This window comes from Mus caroli, chromosome 1 (assembly GCF_900094665.2).
Source record: "Mus caroli chromosome 1, CAROLI_EIJ_v1.1, whole genome shotgun sequence".
NCBI lineage: Eukaryota > Metazoa > Chordata > Mammalia > Rodentia > Muridae > Mus > Mus caroli.
The window spans coordinates 53,341,235-53,361,775 of NC_034570.1; the positions used below are offsets into that span (position 1 = coordinate 53,341,235).

Consider the following 20,541-nt stretch of genomic DNA (forward strand, 5'->3'; position numbering starts at 1 on the left):
TGAGTTCGAGGCCAGCCTGGTCTACAGAGTGAGTTCCAGGACAGCCAGGGCTACACAGAGAAGACCCGTCTCGGAAAAACCAAAAAAAAAAAAAAAAAAAAAAGGTTGCCTTGTCCTTTCGAATTGTTTCTGTCTGCTACATACCCAGGAAAGAGTCCTGTTTAAAGGCTAAAATAGTTTTCTGGTTCTAGACACATACTATCTCTTTCCTAGAGGATACTTTAGTGAGTTTAATGTCACCTGCCACAGGCCAGCACCGGTCCCCACGTGGGTTTGTTACTCTCATCTGCATTGTGCACAGCTTTCAGCTTTAGCATAGACATTTCCCCTTGCCTGATTTCCTTCTGGTAAAACCACCTGGGCCATTTGCTGATGGAGGATTCTCTGTTTTCACAGACCCAGAACTAAGGAACAAGACCCTTGCCCGCCTCAGTACATCCCTGGCTGAGTACAACCAGCCCTCTGAGGCTGACACCTTAAAGAGCATGTAAGTGTGCAACAGGCAGTGACTTGGACTTTCCTTTTCATCCATGTGCCTTCTGGCTTTTGTTTGTTTGGCTTTTGTTTTGTTTCACGAGATAACATGCTGGCAGTTGGGTTTAAAGGAAAGAGGCCCCTAGGTAGATTGCACATTGATGAGTGAGCTGCTTCAAACCACGTCCGCTAGCTTAAGTTGGGGTAGAAGAGGGGGTGGTGGTAAATGTTAACCATCTAGAAGCAGCTTTTTTGTGTGTCCATGCACCTGAGGTTTACTGAGACTCTGGAAGGCTTTGGACAACCGCTATGGACAATTTCATTAACTCTGGAGAGAATAAAGTTGGCCGGACACCACCTAGGCGTCTTCTCATCCCTGCCAACACAGGCACACCTTCCCTACGAGCTTACTGCGAGCTTAGTGGCCTGCAGCCCAGGCAGCCTGGCATGGTCCTTTGTCCTCACTCTCCTTTGGTTGTGGCCTTTGCTGTAGACTTCTTTGCTACCAGCTGGAACTAGATCATATTGTGGATTCCATGCGCCAGGGTTGACTTGAAAGCAACAATCCAAAGACTCTCTTAGATTAAAAGGTTTCGGACAGAAACAGAAGCAAACGGAGAAGAGAGCCTTGATGATGGAGGTAGCCTACTAAAGGGGTTGTTTGTCTGCTTGTTTGTTTTAATTTTCTATTCCTTTTCCCTCAACATATTTTAAACAAGTTATTACAGCTCCCCTCTCCCTAGCCAAAACCAATAAAATAATCAAACAATTCTTTTTTTTAATCAAGAGGACAATAAAACGGATACAACACTACACAAATTTCATTACAGTTATTGTGATTAAAATTCAGATTTAACACAGATTCCTAAGTGAAAAAGAGAAAAACAGCAATGTAGTCAGGACTGTGGTGCTCATTGCAGCCTACTTGTTCCTTGGGGAAAGTAGAAGTTTTCCTAGCACCAAATTCTAACCCAGACTTCTGTGAGTTTTTATAGAGTGACATTGAATGATTTAAAGACTCATGTATTTACAGGAAATTCCATCTACCTCATTCAACAAATATTTTTTAAGTTTCCACAGTAAAACCCCTGGGATAGCACACTGCAGTAAATACGTTGAAACAAAAAGAAAAGGACTAGACCAGCACCCAGCAGGCACACAGTATCACTGCCGCTGTCCTTGCAACCCACAGGCATCGGTCAGTGGTAGCAATGACAACTGGGACACACAAAAGAAGGCACACATGACCTTGTAGTGGCTGAATCCAATTAAGAATGAAATTCAGGGATGCCAAAGGAATGATTGGGACAACTGCATATTTCCAAGATCATCTTTCTGAAAGGCCACTTTTCTTTTCCAGCCAAGCCTTTGATAGAGGACATTTCAGTTATGTTTGTTCAGTTATGTTTGTGGTTCTGTTGTTAATTAAAGGCATAGAATGGGAGCATGATCTGATTGCGCCATGTTCCCCTACTCATTGATTTCCAGGGTTGATTCAGTTGATCTGGCTGGCTAGGTGGGTGTCCCCTTCCTCCTTCACTGTTCCATGTCTATCCCTCACAGAGCTGCCAGCCCCACTACCAAGGACAACTTTTACCCAATAGAGAAGAGCCTGTTTTTCTTTGGTCAAGGGTATCCAGGAGTTTCACTTGAATTTCCCTGCTAACACCTCCAAACAAACTCTCGAAGGTGTAAACATGCAATGAAAAGAAGCAAAGTATTTTGCCAACTGTCTAGGTTTTAGGGCTTACTTTAAGGACCCCCCCCATGAGAAGACCACCATCTCCCTTATGCAGGAACAGGTTGCCTGCATATGTCAAATACCTCAACAGTCTGCTCTGTGGGCCTTTCTTTTCTTTTTTTTTTTAAGATTTATTTATTATTTTATCTAAGTACACTGTAGCTGTCTTCAGATGCACCAGAAGAGTGCATCAGATCTCATTACAGGTGGTTGTGAGCCACCATGTGGTTGCTGGGAATTGAACTCAGGACCTTTGGAAGAGCAGTCTCTTAACCACTGAGCCATCTCTCCAGCCTTCTGTGGGCGTTTGTTCACATGCGCTCTTCGCTCCCACTTGGCTTCCTCCATTCATCTTGTCTGCTGGCTTGTTCTTTTCAAAGGGACGGAGATTACAATGTGCACCACCTGCACAGAGGACCTCTAAAACGTGAGCCTGCATTCCCAAAGAAGTTGGTTTCTGAGACTCCTAGAAAAAAGAAGAAAAGGAGACCAAAGCTGCTCAACCAGAAGACTCTAGTTGGCATCAATCATGTGAGTGTGAGAATGAAGAATCTGGCCCAGAAACCCTGCCTGGCCCCTCCAAGGCTCCATGTAGACGTCTTCAGGTAGCTTGATAGATTAAGAGCACCTGCCTAGAGGGCAGTGAGGGCTGAGGTCCAGCCATGGTCTGCTCACAGGACCTGCACCTTGCACTAGGCTTCATCTTCCTGAAGGATGTGGGCCCCATTGCCAAACAAAAATGCAAGTGGATAACCGTGGCCCCACTCTGCCATCTTTTTTAGGGGGGGACCTCCATGTTGTTCCCATCCCAAGGGAAAGGTGAAGGCTGGCATGGCTCTTGCTGCCTGCCTGGGCTCTTCTCAATGTTAGCACATATGCAGCATTGAAGGAAGCTGGCTATGATTTCAGTCCATTGATCAACAGTGGCAGCACTGTCTCACAAACGTGAGAACAGCTTCCTTTGCTTCAAGCTCTGCAGACCGTGACTTAACATCCAAAATGAAGGCAGGCCACAAAGGGCTTTCCTTACTCTTTTCTCCTCTGAAATTATTCCTTTATGGATCACAGTCTTCTTCTAAATGTCTTCCTTTAGGGAAGGGATTTGGTTGACAAGGTTAAGAGGAAGAAAAGAACCAAGACACAGCAGGCCAAAGCTCTCAAGAAAGAGAGGGAAGAAAAGGGCCTGGGGCAAGCAGAGGCTGCTGGAGGTAAGAAAGTATGCCTGTGAGGAACGGCCTGTGAGGGCCAAAAATGTGTATGTAGCATTAACAACTTGCATACTTAGACTTGGATCCCATCCCCAGGGTTTTTTTTTTTTTTTTTTTTTTTGTGGTTTTTCGAGACAGGGTTTCTCTGTGTAGCTCTGGCTGTCCTGGAACTCACTTTGTAGACCAGGTTGGCCTCGAACTCTGAAATCCGCCTGCCTCTGCCTCCCGAGTGCTGGGATTAAAGGCGTGCGCCACCACACCCGGCTCCCCAGGGTTTTATATTACACACATTTGATATATGTGCAAGTATCCTGACAGGCAAGGAGGTAATATGGAGGATCAGCTTGGCTCCTACCAGCTATGCTGGCTCTGCAGCTGAATTTCCTAACAGTGTGTCAGTGCACATGGACAGAGGAAACCAGGGCTGAGCAGAGACCTGGGACGATCATGAAAGGGGACGATGATAACAGCCCTGAGTGATACCATGCTGTTTGGGTACCTAAGGCAGAGAGAGGATAAGCAAGTGACATCAGAGTAAAGGTGGATGGACCCAGGGACCCATGAGTCCCAGTGCACACTATTACTGCTGCCATTGTGAGCTAATAACTACAAGCCGAAGTCTGTAATTTGAAAAGCTGAAATGGAAAACTTCCCCAAGTCTAAAACTCCCTGAATGTCATCGAGATGCCACAGGTAGATTCTATACCTGATCTCACTAAAAATACAGTACAGGGCTCGAGATCACTCTAAGTCAGCTCTTGCCGTGTATTTGACCTACAGTTTTATTTTGAATCTGAATAAAACCTCTTGATGCTTTAAGAAAAACATAAAATTACCTTTAGGCTGAGGGTCAAAAATGTATGTGAAGCAAGCATTAACAAATTAGACTTGAATCCCATCCCCATGATTTTATATTATATTTTACACACACATTTTATATGTGTGTAAATATTCTAAAATCAGATGTTATCACCAATCTGAAAGGCTTCTTGTCCCAGATATCTCAGAAAGAGGGCGCTCAGGCAGTGCGAACATCCAGCAAGATCTGCATGCTTCTCACACCTCCCAGCCTTCTGCACCTTACAAAGACCTCAGATGCTTCTGAAAGTCCTGTTAGCCTAAAACTCACACCTACCCTTTGTTGCTCCCAAGGATCAAAGACGCCCCTGAAGGCTGATCTGGTTTTAAAGTCCTGCTGAATGTACATTTGTCTAGCTGTTAGCACTGGCAGGAATTGGAGAAACAAATGCCCTTGACCCTCAGAGAGTTGAACTTCCCCTAGTTAGAGCTGTGCCCTCGGGGGCAGGACTTTCAGTGTGCTGAAATCTTCCCCTGGAGTCCTGCCCCTTTGTAGATCAGGGTGAGATGGGACCTTTCTTCGCTTCTGGGGCTGGGATTGAACTAAGGCCCTACTAACTAAATACAAGCTCTGCCACTTAGCTGTATCCCCAGCCAGAAATGCAACCTTTGCAGAAGTGATACTACTCAATGGTTGAATCCTTATTGATCTAAATATATTGCTGGGATATTTTTCTCAAATCATTATTACAAAGCAGATTCTATTCACCCAGGATCTGGGGGTGAATTCAGAAATATGCACACCAATTTACCCTACTGTATGCTTAATTTTAAAAGTTATTAAAGAGCTGGGTATGGTGGCACACTCCTCTGATGCCAGCACTTGAGAGGCAGAGGTATAAGGATTTCTGTGAGTTTGAGGCCAGTCTGGTCTATATAATGAGTTCCAGGACACCCTGAGCTACATAAAGAGACCCTGTCTCAGAAAAAAGTTACTAAGCAGAATTAGTGGAGGTCACGCTTCTTCTATTAGCCATACCTCTGTCCCAATTGTTTCCCCCAGGAAAGCCAAAGCATTCAAAAATTAAAAAGAAATCAGAGCTAACTCCAAAAGAAGAGAAACTGGGAAGAAAAATGAAAAGGACACATAAAGAGAGGAATATAGAGATGGCGGCAGGGCTGAGCAAGTCAGAAATCACCAACTCCAAGGAAGCAGGTGGCACCTCACATCAAGGGTTCCTCCGCTCCCACTCTGCGGCTGGACGACTTTCTCTTGAACTCGATGCTCTGGAGAGTCAGGTTGCTATAGATGGAAGATTATCATCCATCCAGGCCACAGATGTCACTAGTGACATGGAATGTGAAGAGGAGAGAAGCCATGGAGACCCTTCCAAGGTATGGACAAGTGTTCTCACCAGAGGAAGTTCTGTCCTCACTTGGCAGAACTGCAGATATAAGGAAAATGTCCCTAAGTAGGCTGTAGTTTCTAAAACAGCCCTATCACGTGGTGATCCTACATGTTCTACTTTGATGCCTTCTGACCCTACTTAGAAGCCAGACCAGATCAAGGACACAAGGAGAGAGGCTTCAACTCTCTGAATTGGATGAGGCATTCTGTGATGCCCCAAATTGCCAGGGAATATATCCAACTCTAAAGAATAGGAGGCAGGTATGGAAGCCATCTGTGAGAGGTACAGGTCTCGCTGGGACAGAGAACAGTAGACACACAGGCTGTTAGAACCAAGCTATAGCCTCACATTGGCCTGGCACATTACAAAGAGTATGGTACACAGCTGAACCAGATAGTTCACAGACATAAATCTGTTCTCACAGGGTGCTTACTATGAATTGCTTTGTTCCAGTGGCCTTGACTCTAAGGTGCAAGTTTGAATAGAAAAATTGAATGAGGAAGGGCTGGAGAGATGGTTCAGCAGTTAAGAGCACTGACTGCTCTTCCAGAGGTCCTGAGTTCAATTCCCAGCAACGACATGGTGGCTTACAACCATCTGTAATGGCATCTGATGCCCTCTTCTGGTGTGTCTGAAGATAGCAATACTCCACTCATATTCATAAAATAAATAAATCTTTAAAAAAATTCAACAAGGAAACTTGGGATTCTTTGTATTAAGTCAAAAAGAATGGCATCCAGATGCATCAGCTCTCAGTCCATGTTTCTTCTGCTGTTGGAATCTTCACTAGGACACACAACTGTATTTTAGAGCTGTTGTACTCCAAAAGATCACAAACAACACAGCACACAGGCCAAGCCTCTATAAATACATTTGCACACAGTGAACACCACTGCACCTCATTTAATCTTTACATCCACATTTTTTTATTTTTTAAAAATATGTATTTATTAATATATTTATGTATTTATGTATTTATTTAATGTATGTGAGTACCTTTATGTATTTATTTATGTATTTAATGTATGTGAGTACACTGTTGCTGACTTCAGATGCACCAGAAGAGGGCACAGGATCCCATTACATATGACTGTGAGCCACCATGTGGTTGCTGAGAATTGAACTCAAGATCTCTGGAATATCAGTCAGTGCCCTTAACCACTGAGTCATCTCTCCAGCCCTACATCCACATTTATGAACCAAGTGTGATGAGCCTCAGTTTGCAGACCTAGAGACCAAAGATACAAGTTAAGTGCCAATTGCTAGATGCTACACAACCATTCATTGTTAAAACTTGACTTCAGGTTTATTGATTCCAAGTTCAAAATTCTTGTCACTATTTCAAATTATTGCTTATTTATTTAAATCTATTGTTTTAAAAACTTATTTACTTCATTTATGTGGGTATACTATCCCTGTCTTCAGACACACCAGAAGGTGGCATTAGGTCATATAACAGATGGTTGTGAGCCACCATGTGGTTGCTGGGAATTGAACTCAAGACCTCTGGAAGAGCAGTCAGTGCTCTTAACTGCTGCACCATCTCTCCAGCCCAATTGCTTATTTATTTAATAGCACAGTTTTTTTCCAAAAGTTTCAGGGATCTCTTCTCCTTAGTATCCTTAGACCTTCTCAGCTGCCTAGACTACAAAAGAGAATTCTGCTCTGCATAATGGATGATGATTTTGATCTGTGAGCAGAATTTTCTAGATCATCAAAATGTGTTAGCCCATGAGGAAAACTGCATCAGAAAAGCTGTGCTCCTAATTGTAGGTCAGTCCAACCCCATAGCCAGGTAGGCAGAAGCAGTTTATGCCACTGTGGTGGTAGTGTGGAATCAGCTTTTCTCTGATTAGAAAAAATTCTATCTGGGCTGCAGCTGGGTCTGTTGTGTCCCTTACACTGATAAAACTCTGGTCTCTTAGCCCCTCCAGGATAAGAAGCAGCAGGAGAAGGCTTCTCGGGACAGACTTCGAATAGAGAAGGCAGAGATGAGATGGCTGAAGGTGGAGCAGAGCAGACGGGAGCAGGAGGAACTGACTTGGCTCCATAAGGAGCAGCTGGAGAAAGCAGAGAAGATGAAGGAGGAGCTGGAGCTGGAGCAGCAAAGACGCACCGAGGAGAACCGGTGGGCCAGCAGCCAGACACAAGGCAGGGCAAACCTTCCCCAGGGCACAACTCAGGGCTAGGCTCATGACCTGACACCAAATCACAGCAACAGCCTGGACCAGAGATAAGAATAAGATACTGTCTTGCTGATGTGGGTTACTCAAGATAGATGCTTAAAGGGAATTCGAGAAAGGCTTTAAGATTTGGCCCAGTCTATCAAGCTCCTCTACTGTACTGGTCCTTTCACCTGTCTTCATGCTAACTTTATATCTACAACCCCACGAGACAAGAATTTCACAGTCCACACTTTAGGAAATGTTTTTTAAAAGAATAGAAAAGAAAGGAGGCTGGTGAAATGGCACCAACTGCTCTTCCGAAGGTCCAGAGATCAAATCCCAGCAACCACATGGTGGCTCACAACCATCTATAATGAGATCTGATGCCCTCTTCTGGGGTGTCTGAAGACAGCTACAGTGTACTTACATATAATAAATAAATAAATCTTAAAAAAAAAGAAGAAGAATAGAATAGAAAAGAAAGTGCAGAGAATTTAAGGCTCTTAAAACCTGGGCAACAGTGCTGAGGGAAAACTTCTAGGTTTCTTCTCTTAACATCTCTGCCCTTCAATCCAGACTGTGGAAACCTGCACTCTGAAGGGGCGCTTCCTGGGGACTGAAAGCTATAAAGTCAATTGTCAGTTGGTTACGCTATTTTTCTGCTATTCCTCTGAAACCTTCCGTGTTCTCAGCCTGAGAAAGCAGAGACTGGAGGAAGAACGGCAGCAACAGGAGGAAGCAGACAGAAAACGGAGGCTCCAGTTGCAGGCAGCCCGGGAGAGAGCAAGGCAGCAGCAGGAGGAGCTCCGCAGGAAACTGCAAGAAATACAGAGAAAAAAGCAGCAGGAGGCGGCAGAGAGGGCTGGTGAGAGAAATGCTGAGCTTTTTGTATGTCTCTTCCCTTGGACCAAAAAAATATTTTAAACCCACTTCAAGCAATTTTATTCCTACCCTAGGCCTTAGTGCACAAAGCACTCCATGTAAAAGCTAAGTTTTGTTCCAGAATTATAACTGTCTGGCTACAGCGGGTTGAAATGAAGGGATAGAATATGAACAGGAGACTCACATGGAAACAATTACAGGAGAGGACTCCTGCTTCAATAATTGCCCTATTACTTCAAACTTCTCTACCTGCTCCCTTCCTCTTGCAGGTAGAGACAATCACAAATACCTGGAGAGCCTCAGACACACCAGCAGGTGTGTCTCAGATAATCTTCCAGCATACTTTTCAGGATGAGGGTAGAAGGTTCAGCAGATGCTGCTTCTGCGATCAACTCCGGCATTTCCTCTAGAGTCTAGTTAAATAAGCTCTCTGTAGATGCTGACCTAACACTCCTCCCTACACAACAGCACATTATCCTGTGAACTCAACAGACTTTGGAAAAATCTTCCCTAAGGTTTTTCAATGTGCACTGATGCTTTGACAGACTTGGATTAGTAAACCCACAGAAGGTCCAGCAGGTTAAAAGGGTAGACCAGAAATATCAGCTGCTCTAGTGATGGCCCAGCTGAGCCCACCTCTTTCTGTTCTGCAGAGGCAGAGAAGCAAAGGCAGAAGGAACTGGAGATGCAGTTAGCAGAAGAACAGAAACGCCTGATGGAAATGGCTGAAGAAGAACGGCTGGAGTACCAACAGCAGAAACTAGCAGCAGAAGAGAAAGCTAGGCAGGAGGCTGAGGAAAGAAGGAAACAGGAAGAGGAAGCAGCAAAGCTAGCCCTGGAAGAAGCCACAAAACTAGCCCAGGAGCAAATCAGGTACTTGGACAGGGGGACAACTGCTGTCAGGGCTTGTTCAGAGGCTTGAAGGCTCAGTGCCAATGCTGACCACTGCCTTTAAGCAAGCAGTTCTCTCAACCCCTACACCATGGCTAGAAAGACTAAAACACACAGAGCCATTCTCCAGCTACAAACAGTGCAGGATTCTGTCTTGGTTTATGGAGTTTGTATTGAAGCTTGATGGAAATTTAGAGATCATTTATCTTGATCTTCTGGTTTTACAGATAAAAATGAACCCCAGATCAAAACAAACAATAAAAACAAATACCAAGGCTAGTGTGCAGCAGGGTGGTAGAATTTGCACCATGTGCTGGGTTTAACTCCCCAATGAAAGAGAAGCAAGATCTCGATAAGGACCAATAAATGACTTATGGCCAATACCAAGACCCATTATGCAAATTGTAGACTCTAGGAATTTAGAAGTAGGTATTTACATTCTAGGGTTAAGGATGAAGAGGTACTGAAGAAGAAACTGTTCTGCTTTTAACCTAGCAACAAAATGCTATGCAGAAACACTTTAAATTGTGACAGGAAGCTTATTTTAGATTGGTAGCCCAGAGCAAGGCCTCTCATAAGGAATGTCACAAAGGGTGAGATTTTAGTAACACAGAGTGAACCGTACAAGAATGTAGATGAGTATTTCAGGAAACAACAGTTAACAGTGTGAGAACAGCAGTGAGACTCAACGAGTGAACAAGTGATCCTTGGGAGGAAGGCAGAGCCCAGAACTAATGAATGTCACATTAGAAGAAGTTATACCGTTAATTTACCTGGGCCAAAAGCATTCTGTGATCCTTTACAGTCATACAACACTGAGAAGGTGAGCTGGGCGTGGTGGTGCAGGCCTAGAATCCCAGCACTGGCGAGGCAGAAGCAGAAAGGATCTTTACTTGGAAGACTCCTAGGGCAGCTGTAGTTATATTCTGTCTCAAAACTGACAGAAGAGGTACAACCTCTTGAAAGATAGGACAGCCTGGAAAATCATGTTTCCAACATGAAATTTAAACATTTCTCCCCTTGAGTTATAATTTTCCACTAACTAAACTGAATCTATAATACTCTTTAAGAGGTCCAGAAAGAGAAGGCACCCAAACTCTCAAGACTTTTCATTAACCTTGAGTTGTTCCTTCCCTGGATTCTCTGCAGCTGTTAGGGGAATTACAAACTAGATCATTGGAAGGATCCCAATTCAGCTTCAACAGTGCAGACATCATGTGTCATAACAAAAAGCAAGCTACTAGAACCCCAACTTTACAAGAAAAACTGACAGTCATCATGGAGGTACTTAAGTGATTATATAAAACTAATCCAGGTAGCAGAGGGAAGGAAACCAAGTAACTAAAGAAGCAGTGGGTGGTCTCACTCCACCAAGGACTAGAATTCAGTGCCAGCTGACTTGACTTCATCTGCATCTGTGACATCTGTCCCTGTACTTTAACTGCTGTTTCCTCAAGTCTAAAGCAAAGGAATCTACTTTAATCCCAGCACTTAGGAAGCAGAGGCAGAAGCAGAGGCAGAGACAGAAGACAGATGGATCTCCATGAGTTCCCAGACCAACTGGTCCAAATAGCAAGTTCCAAGACAGCCAGGGGTTACCTTGAGATATACTATCACAAACAAACAAAAACCCTAAATAAAGCAAGCAAGGGAGTCTCTTGCAGAGACACAAGTTTAAGAACTGAAAATTATGTCTTCCTTTTTACTTTAATAGTAGGAATCTCATGATGCCCCCAAATGATCTTCCACTAAAACCCACAACCAACAGCCCAAATCCAGTAATCACCCGACCCAAATCTAAAACTCTACCGACTTATAAGACTAGATGCTTAATCATTTTTTGAATTGGGGGTGGGGTTGTCTCTTTAGGCAAAAAGCTGCTCTGGACAAACACCTTCATTTTCATCAAGAACTCTCTAAAGAAGCCAGTGGTCTACAGTGGACACAGAACATTTCCAGACCATGGGTCTACTCGTATTTCCAGTCCCTACAAATCCCCAAGCCGTAAGGCTAGAAGAAAACAAAAAGTAAGTTGAGAAGTGGTGACAGAAAAAAAGCTATATTTCTATAATAAAGCTCCAGCCTGAGCTCTGTTAGTTCCATTTCATCTCCTCAGCCGTACCTAGACCTTCCTTACCCTGGAACCTCTCTATTCCCAGCATTCTTGCACTCCACATACTGATCCAATAAACTTTTCACTTGCCTAAACCATTTTGTTTTCTTTAGGACTACATCAGTTCAAAAGCCTTGGTATCTAAACTACCATTACATAGTTCCAGTTGGAAATACTAAGTCTTAGGATAGTCTATGTATTTTAGTGTGTTCAAGAGTTGAAGGTAAATAAAAATTGTTATGGCAGTAACTCTGGATAAGCTGAGAGGAGCTAATCATATCCTTCTATAAGGTAAAACCACAATTTCAGCCTGAAAATCTAACACAAACTTCAAAGGCATGTTCAGAATCACTTGATACAAGTTCAACTGACCAAAATGAGCTATGCTTGTGAAGAAATTCGCTCAATCCTCAAAGTGCAGTTCTAGAGCAGCATGTTTGAGTAAGGGAGCCTACTAGTGTGTAGCTGTTAAAGCTAAAACATTGTTCCATCATACTAGCCACAGTTAAGTGCTCAATGGCCATATGTAGTTGCTGGGGACTACATCTGCAAAGATATAGAATTAGTTCCTCATCTCAGAAATCCCTTCATTATTTTTGATCCTTGAGAACAAAGGAGATTTTATTCCCAACTGTGCCTTGAAGAACCTACTCATAAAACTCTAATCATCCTATCAGAAGTCTCAAGTCATTTAACAACTCTTTAAATGTCTAATAATCATCTCTTTTAACAAAACACCACAGGATTGTTAGAAATAAAATATAAAAGGATATTAAACTAAGCAGTATTTGGGTTTTTGTTTTGTTGGTTGAGACAGGGTTTCTCTGTGTAATAACAATCCTATCTGGGGCATTTCCACTTTTCTCCCTACATGGCTAAAATAAAAGGAGCTTCAGTACTGTTTTTACAAATATTGTTTATTTTAATGAAGCTGGTACAGACGATGTCCCTTGAAAACCCATGTCCCAGGCCAAAAAGTACAAACAGAATCAAAAGCAGTGTCTGTTGCGTACACTTCTGTATGAGTAACTTTATTAATAACTGCTGATGAACATTAGAACGTTCCTGGGATCTTCTGACAATACTGTCTTGCTCAAGACACTTTCTTTCTCTCCAGTGAAGCCACCTTTGGAGTTAGCTGTTGCTCTCACTGTATCTGTCATCTTGACTACAAACATGATGTTCTTCTTTTGGTCCAGACCCTCAGATTTTAAAAGTAGCTTCAAGCTGAGGAAAGGTCATTTTCCACAGTTCAGTTCTCTGAAAAATTTCCATCTCCCACTGAAAATCACAGTCCAGGAGTGAAGCAACCACATGCTGGAACTTCAGGGCCAATTGAAGGGTCATAGGAAAGCTCCCATTGGTCGATCTTTTTATCATCACAAACCTGAAAATGCACAGTCCTGAAAAGGGTGGCCTCTCTGTGCACACATGTAATCTCTTAAAGGAAAAAGGGCAGTATTAAGGGAGCTGAGGTCTGATCACCAAAAATCAGCACAACAAAAACAACCAATAATGAATATTGAACACTAGAATTCATATGTTCTAAGAGATGGAGTGCCAGTATTCAATTTTCATTTTGAACACCACATTACAAAAGAACTATTTTTAAAAATAAAAAAGGATTGAGGGAAAGGAAAAAATAAAAAATAAAAAGAATTATCTAAACCGTCGAGTGACCCCCCGTTTGTTCCTGATAAACTTCAATCACATCTTCTTCCTCCATTCCCAGCTGGAAGAAAAGAAAAATGCATTATTCTTATATTGGCTGCAATTAGGTGGCCACTATTTTAAGGTACAAGAAGAAACATGTCATCTATAATTAATAAGCCTCTAAAGTTGAAAAGTGTTGCTCTGTAATGCTAACAGATAGGCAGTCAATTAAGTAAGAGAATAAGGAATTCAAGGCCATTTTCAGTTAGTTCCAAACCAGCCTTGGCTAAATGAGATTGTCTCAAAAAACTGGATAAAGACAGGCATGGTGGTATGTGGCTTAATCCCAGTGCTCAAAAGCCAAAGGCAGGCAGATAGATTTCTGTGAGTTTGAGGCACCCTGTTTACATTGTGAGTTTCAGGACAGCCCAGGATACATAGTGAGACCCTGTCTCAAAAAAACTTAAGAGCAACAACAACAAACAAATCCAAGCAAACAAAAAGTAGGATTTGCACAGCATGTACAAACTCAAGAGGTTGATCTAGCACAGAATAAAAGGGAAGGAAATGGGGGAGGAAGGAGGGCAGGGAGAGGAGAGGAAAAGAAAGGGGAGGGAAGGGGAAGGGAGAGGGAAAGGGAAGGATGGGAGGGAAGAGAGGGGAAGGGGAAAGAGGGGGAGAAAGAAAAGAGAAGGGGAAATGAGGAGAGGGAAAAGGAAAAGGGGAGTAAAAGAGGGGGAAATTGGGGAGGAAAGGGAGGGAAAGAGGGAAAAGGGAGATTTAAGTTTAATAGTTCAATGGCATATTTTCAAAAACACATTTATTTAGATGTAACTAATACTCTCATTTAATAAAAATAAAAATTAAAAACAAGGATTTTAGTTGGATAAATGCTGCCCTGAGGATCCATTCCTAAGTGGTTTATTTTGTCATCTATAATTCCCTCTGGCATCTAATTTGTGGTTTGTTATTTTTTATCTTGAGAAGGGTTTCTCAGGCCGGGCAGTGGTGGCGCACGCCTTTAATCCTGGCACTTGGGAGGCAGAGGCAGGCGGATTTCTTGAGTTCGAGGCCAGCCTGGTCTACAAAGTGAGTTCCAGGACAGCCAGGGCTACACAGAGAAACCCTGTCTCGAAAAAACAAACACCCCCGCCCCCCCCCCCAAAATGAGGGGGGGGTCTCTATGTAACCCTTGCTTTTTTAGAACTCATTCTGTAGCCTCAAATTTACAGAGAGATCCACCTGCCTCTGGAGTGCTGGAATTAAAGGCATGTGTCCAGCTTCCTAATTTGTTTTAATAGTGATCTTCTAACACGGAAGATGTATCTAGTTATCTGCTGTTGTTTAATAGTTCCAGTTTAAACAAAGGGAAGGGGAGAAAGGGGGAGATTAAAACATAAAACATGAAGTCTTTAATGGTCTGGGAAGAAGCAAGAGGAACACAGGCACACCAACACAGAGATTAAACAAAGAAATTAGGTAAAGAACAGATTTTTTTTTTTTTTTTTTTTAATTCTGTACTTGTAACTTCTCCGGAAGCTAAAAAATATTTCAAAATAAAATCTTTTTAAAATGTGAAGAAAAGTCAAGAACAAGTCAGGTACCAAGTTGAAGGGACTCAAAATGGCCAATATCTGAAGGATAGCCACACATATTCTGGGTAACCCTGGCTGTTGTGGAACTCATTTGGACACTAGGATGGCCTCCAACTCAAGAGATTAGCCTACCTTTGCCTCCAGAGTACTGGGATTAAAAGTGAGCACCACCACCACCTAGACAGCCACACATTTTCAAGAAATCTTTCCAGGTCATTGGTTAATTCAAATGGAAAGGGTAACTGTGGTGGCATCATACCCTTATGGACCCCATGTGTGCATTCAGATGCTCATACACATTAATAAATTATTTAAATATAAATTCTAAAAACTGTTATTTTTTTAACCTCTTTTTTGGTGCTAGAGATCAAACTCTGGACATATACATACTAACCACATGCTTTACCACTGAGCTATAAACCCGACCAGTTTCATTCAAAATCTTATTTCAAACTTTTTCTTTTTCTTAATTTATTTTTATTTATATGAGTACTCTGTAGCTGTCTTTAAACACACATCCAGGAGGGAGTATCCATTACAGATGGTTGTGAGCCACCATGTGGTTGCTGGGAATTGAACTCAGGACCTCCAGAAGAGCAGTTAGTGCTCTTATCTGCTGAACCATCTCTCCATCCTCAAACGTTTTCATACTTACTTCTTTCGGAGTATGATTATCAGCAATTCTCTGACCTTCAAAGAGAAACCTGAGTGAATTCATTGGAACTCCCTAAAAGAAGGAAAAAGAAAGTTTGTATAAAAATCTTAGGTTATTAGGAACTAGGATAAAACCATAAAAGAAAAGCAGCATGAAACATGAAAGGCCTTAAGAAATCTCATGTACCAAGCACTACTTTATATACAGTCATGATGTTCTTTGCAGAGACACTGAAGGTTATCTCCACATCTTCATTTTACAACTAGGGAACTTGAGGCCTGAACATAAGCTAAGAATGTTTATATTTGTTAACTATTTTAATATGACAGCTAAAGGGGAGATGGCTCTTCAAAAGAAAGTAACTTTACAAGGAAGTATGAATCGAGAATGATCTATTTAAGGGCTAGAGAAATAGCTCAGTGGTTAAGAGGATTGGCTGTTCTTTCGGAGGACTCAGGTTCAATTCCCAGCACTCACATGGCAGCTATCTTAATCCCAGTCCTGAGGGAAATCCAATGCCTACTTCCAGCATCTGAAGGCACTATGTACATAATGCCATACAGGCGGGCAAAACACCATGAGTAAAATCTAATTAAAACTACAACAATAATAAAACTATCTGTGGGGTTTAAACACTGTAACTGAAACAAACCACAAAGAAATTAAAATATACCAAGTGTGATGATACCCAGCACCCAGGAGGCAAGGGTAGAAGAGATCGATCTCTTAAGTTCCAGGCTAGCTTGGTCTACATAGTGAGTTCTAGGACAGCTAGGGCTATGCAGAGAGACTCTGTCTCAAAACAAACAAACAATTCAACCTTGGTTATCTCTATGTATTGTTTTTTAACTTGCTTTTAGTTTTATGAGACAGGAATTCCAGGATTTCATACAACTCAGGTTAGCCTCAAATTTCTTACATAGTAGAAGATAACCTTGACTTCTTAAACAGTGTTGGGATTACAGGTGTATCCCACCACACCCAGCATAAATTATACTCTTACATCCAATTTTACTCTCTCATATATACATACATACATACATGTATGCAAATATACACATATACATATATATTTGTGTATGTAGCCCTGGCTGTCCTGGAATATTTCATGTAGCTGAAGATGATCTGGAACATTTTATCCAATTTTTATTAATTATTTATGAGTATAAAATATGTGAATGTAGACAACAGATAATTTTAAAGGAGTTAATTCCTAGAAATTATCTTGAAATATTTTTGAAAACATGATATATAAATCCGCAATCTATATTATGTATAAAGAATACTTGGGTTTGTTTGTTTGTTTGTTTTTTATTTTTGTGTGTTTTGCCTGCCTGTGTGTCTGTGTACCATGTGTGTGCAGTGCCCATAGGAGGCCGTCAGATCCTCTAAAACTGGATTTGCAGATAGCTGTGAGCTACCAAGTGGTTGTTGGGAATTCAACCCAGGTCCCTTGGAAGAGCAGCCAGTGCTGAGCCATATTTCCAGCCCCAAGAAAATATATTAATTATAGATTTAAATTTGAAATGTGGCCTAGAGCTCATGGATAGAAGAACAGGGCAACTCCACTTAATCACCTAAAAGGCTTGCTTCACTGTTCACTGTTGTATACCACATATAAACCATCCAGACAACAATATTCATCTGAGCAGTCAGTAAAAATGAGTTACTTTTAAATTATTTCTATGTTCTATTAAGTCAAATTCTGAAATGGGTCATAAGAGGAAAAGGATAACATTAGGCATTTCCTAAAGTTCCTAATGGTGAAAACAGAATGTCTTTTGGCAAAGCACTGTATTTAATGTCACAATATACAAACCTGTCTTTGACAGTATGATTCTTTGAGTTTCTTGAGATGTGTTGTCATTTTCACTTTGAAATGTATCTCACTGCTATCCTAAGAAGATAAAGGAAACATTGTTTATCTACACTACTTAGTTAACTTGAACCAAATTATTTAATTATGCCTTGTCAATTAAAGTTTTCCACCAAAATATTCTTTTTAGCATTCCTAACTAGTTTCAGTATAGCAATCTAATCAAATTCTAAGTAACTTTTTAGCAACCTATTAAAAAAATTAGTAAAACAGATGTTTTGGTATCAAAATTATTAATATAAATTTGTCTATCAAAGAATGCATTCCTTTATGACAGCATATCCATCAAAATGCTGTAAAATAAAAATGAACCATCACAGTGAGCAGTGGTGGCACACGCCTTTAATCCAAGCACTTGGAAGGCAGAGGCAGGTGGATTTCTGAGTTCGAAGTTAACCTGGTCTACAAAGTGAGTTCTAGGACAGCCAGGGCTACACAGAGAAACCCTGTCTCGAAAAAAACAAAAATAAAATAAAATAAAATAAAAGTGAACCATCAGAAACCCTCAGAAGCAACTGAAACAAAACATACTCTCCCATTCATACCAACTAAAGTGTCCCTGAAGGTGGTCAAACCTAGAAGAAAAATATAAACTTTAAAATAACATAGAAAACCTTTTTCTAGCATGAAGTGACTCATTGAAGCTGGTGATTCAGGTTTGGGGCTAAAGCCGCCAAGTGGAGTACTTGTCTTAGATTCTATCCCCAGCATCCTCTCCACTGAAACAAGTTGTTTAACTACAGATACTTTTCTTCTATCCAAATTGCCAAACAAATAATCAGAAACAAAAATACTAGCATTTGCATTATCATAAAATTTCAAGACCAATTAAATACCGCATTCACAAATATATGTTAACACATTTAATATATTCATGATTATAATGTCATAAAAAGATAAAAGAAAATATTTACAGCATGCCTAATGCAATACAATTCGTGGTGGTGCTCACCTTTAAACCCAGCACTGGGAGGCAAAGGCAATTAGATCTGAGTTCAGATCTGCCTAGTCTACAAAGAATTCTAGGGTAGCAAAAGTTATACAGAGAGATCCTGTCTAAAATACAAAAAAGAAAAAGAAAAAAGAAAAAATATAGATCAATGGAATAAAAAAATAAACTCACATCTATAGTTGATTTTTGCTATCTCTGCCAAGACAGTTTAATATAAAAAGGAACCTTTGTGCTATTGGTAGGTTGAAGCCAGACCTATATGCTAGGTAACTATTCCACCCCTGAGCTTATATTCCTAGTCACTTTATTTTTTTAATTTCTTGAAATTTAATACAATTACATCACTTCTCCCTTTCTTCCATCCAACCATCCTGTACACCTCCTCTTACTCACAAATTTATGGCCTCTCACTTTTCTTTAATCACTGCTATAAACATGCACACACATATCGTCCTAAACATATGAATAGAATCTGCTCACCCTATATAATGCTGCTTGTATTTATAGGATTTGGGACTGGCCACTTGGTATTGGATAACCAGCTGAGGGAGCTGAGTTCTTCCCTGGAAAAGACTCTTTCTCCCACTCTCAGAATTATTTATTTGCCTATATTTTTTTGTGAAATGTTGGGGTCCCATGAGAGTTCCCCCTTCCATGTTAGAATGCCTTGGCGTCATCCTCATTCCAGTCTTCTTTAGGCAGCCATGTTGAGACTTCTCCTAGGCAGGCCTAGAAACTGAGATCCTTCTAACTTAACCTCAAGTAGCTGAAATTACAGGCCTGACCTATAAGGCTCAGAAAAGATGGTCTTTTTTAACTAATAGCCTAGGAAAAAACTCATACAAAAATAATAATAAAAGATGTAAACGTAAGAACTAAACTATAAAACCCTTAGAAGAAATCACAGGTACAAATCTTTGCAACCCTGGATTAGACAAGTTTCTTTTTTGTTTTGTTTTTCAAAAGGTTTCTGTTTAGCCTTTGGTGTTCTGGCAGCCACTCTGTAGTCCACGCTGGTCTGAAACTCAAAGAGATCTGCCTGCCTCTGCCTTCCAAGTGCTGCCAGTAAACTCAGGCAAAACTGAAAACATAAACCAAAGCCAAGAGGAAGTATTTGCTAATCACATATCTCGAAAAGATTTACTGGGGGTGAGAGACGACTCAGCAGTTAAGAGCACTGACTGCTCTTTCAGAGGTCCTGAGTTCAATTCCCAGCAACCATATGGTGGCTCACAACCATCTGCAATGGGATCTGGTGCCCTCTTCTGGTGTGTCTGAAGACAGCTACCGTGTACTTACATATAATAAATAAATCTTAAAAAACAAAAAAGATTTACTACCCAGCATATATATTTTTAAGTAACTTAAAAGTCAAGATCCAACGTTTAAAATAGAATAACAGCTCTAAACACATTTTCCAAAGAAAAAAATATAAATGTATTCAGGCTTAGTTCCCCTGCCTTCTAGAGTCCTCTAGAAGAAACACCTTGGACTGCAGTTCAGAGATTGTCTCCAGAAAGGTTTAAGGAAGACCCACCCTAAAATGGATGGGGTAGAGGAACAGCTCACTGATCAAGAGCACATATCTTGCACAGTACCGGAGATTGTCTGGCACCTCACAACTACTTGTAATTCCAACTCTAGGGGATCCGATACTGGGAGATCTGATACCTCTGGCCTCACTGTACACCTGCACTCAAATGCAGACACACAGACATACACAATTTTTTCTTAAAAAAAAAATTTGTGAGATACAGTACCTGCCTGGTTTGTTTTGTTTTTAACAAAATCTCAATCATTGATTTTACCAATAAAGACTCAGGAGCCAGGTGCTGAGGGGAAAAGCCTGCTGGCTCAGAGACTCAAGACACAGAGACAGAACGCAGCTGACCTTCTTCCCCAGCCAACATCCCACCAGCAATCCCCTCAATGTCCCTCCCTCCTACTTCCTGTGCATCTCCCTATCCATTCTTCTGACTCCCTCTCTGTTATTTTTTTTTCCTTCCTTAAAAATTCTAATACAGTTTGCAGGGCGTGGTGGCGCACGCCTTTAATCCCAGCACTCGGGAGGCAGAGGCAGGCGGATTTCTGAGTTCGAGGCCAGCCTGGTCTACAAAGTGAGTGCCAGG

At 41.4% G+C, this 20,541-nt stretch overlaps 2 protein-coding genes across 4 annotated transcripts in view; one reads left to right on the forward strand and one right to left on the reverse strand.

The window, feature by feature from the left end:
• The window catches only part of Kiaa2012 (KIAA2012 ortholog), a 106,571-nt gene extending 94,791 nt beyond the window's left edge, over window positions 1–11,780 (forward strand). For both annotated transcript variants that reach the window (XM_029477902.1, XM_021162790.2), the window contains 8 exons: window positions 397–487; window positions 2,596–2,746; window positions 3,309–3,423; window positions 5,285–5,616; window positions 7,556–7,758; window positions 8,488–8,660; window positions 9,331–9,550; window positions 11,438–11,780. In XM_029477902.1, the coding sequence (XP_029333762.1) occupies window positions 397–487; window positions 2,596–2,746; window positions 3,309–3,423; window positions 5,285–5,616; window positions 7,556–7,758; window positions 8,488–8,660; window positions 9,331–9,550; window positions 11,438–11,576 (1,424 nt within the window). In that variant the 3' untranslated portion in view covers window positions 11,577–11,780. The remainder of the gene's footprint in view (window positions 1–396; window positions 488–2,595; window positions 2,747–3,308; window positions 3,424–5,284; window positions 5,617–7,555; window positions 7,759–8,487; window positions 8,661–9,330; window positions 9,551–11,437) is intronic.
• Window positions 11,781–12,580: 800 nt separating this feature from the next.
• Sumo1 (small ubiquitin like modifier 1) overlaps window positions 12,581–20,541 on the reverse strand; it is a 30,135-nt gene continuing 22,174 nt past the window's right edge. For both annotated transcript variants that reach the window (XM_021159407.1, XM_021159415.2), the window contains exons 3-5: window positions 17,404–17,481; window positions 15,585–15,656; window positions 12,581–13,413 (exon numbers count right to left, since the gene is read on the reverse strand). In XM_021159407.1, the coding sequence (XP_021015066.1) occupies window positions 13,345–13,413; window positions 15,585–15,656; window positions 17,404–17,481 (219 nt within the window). In that variant the 3' untranslated portion in view covers window positions 12,581–13,344. The remainder of the gene's footprint in view (window positions 13,414–15,584; window positions 15,657–17,403; window positions 17,482–20,541) is intronic.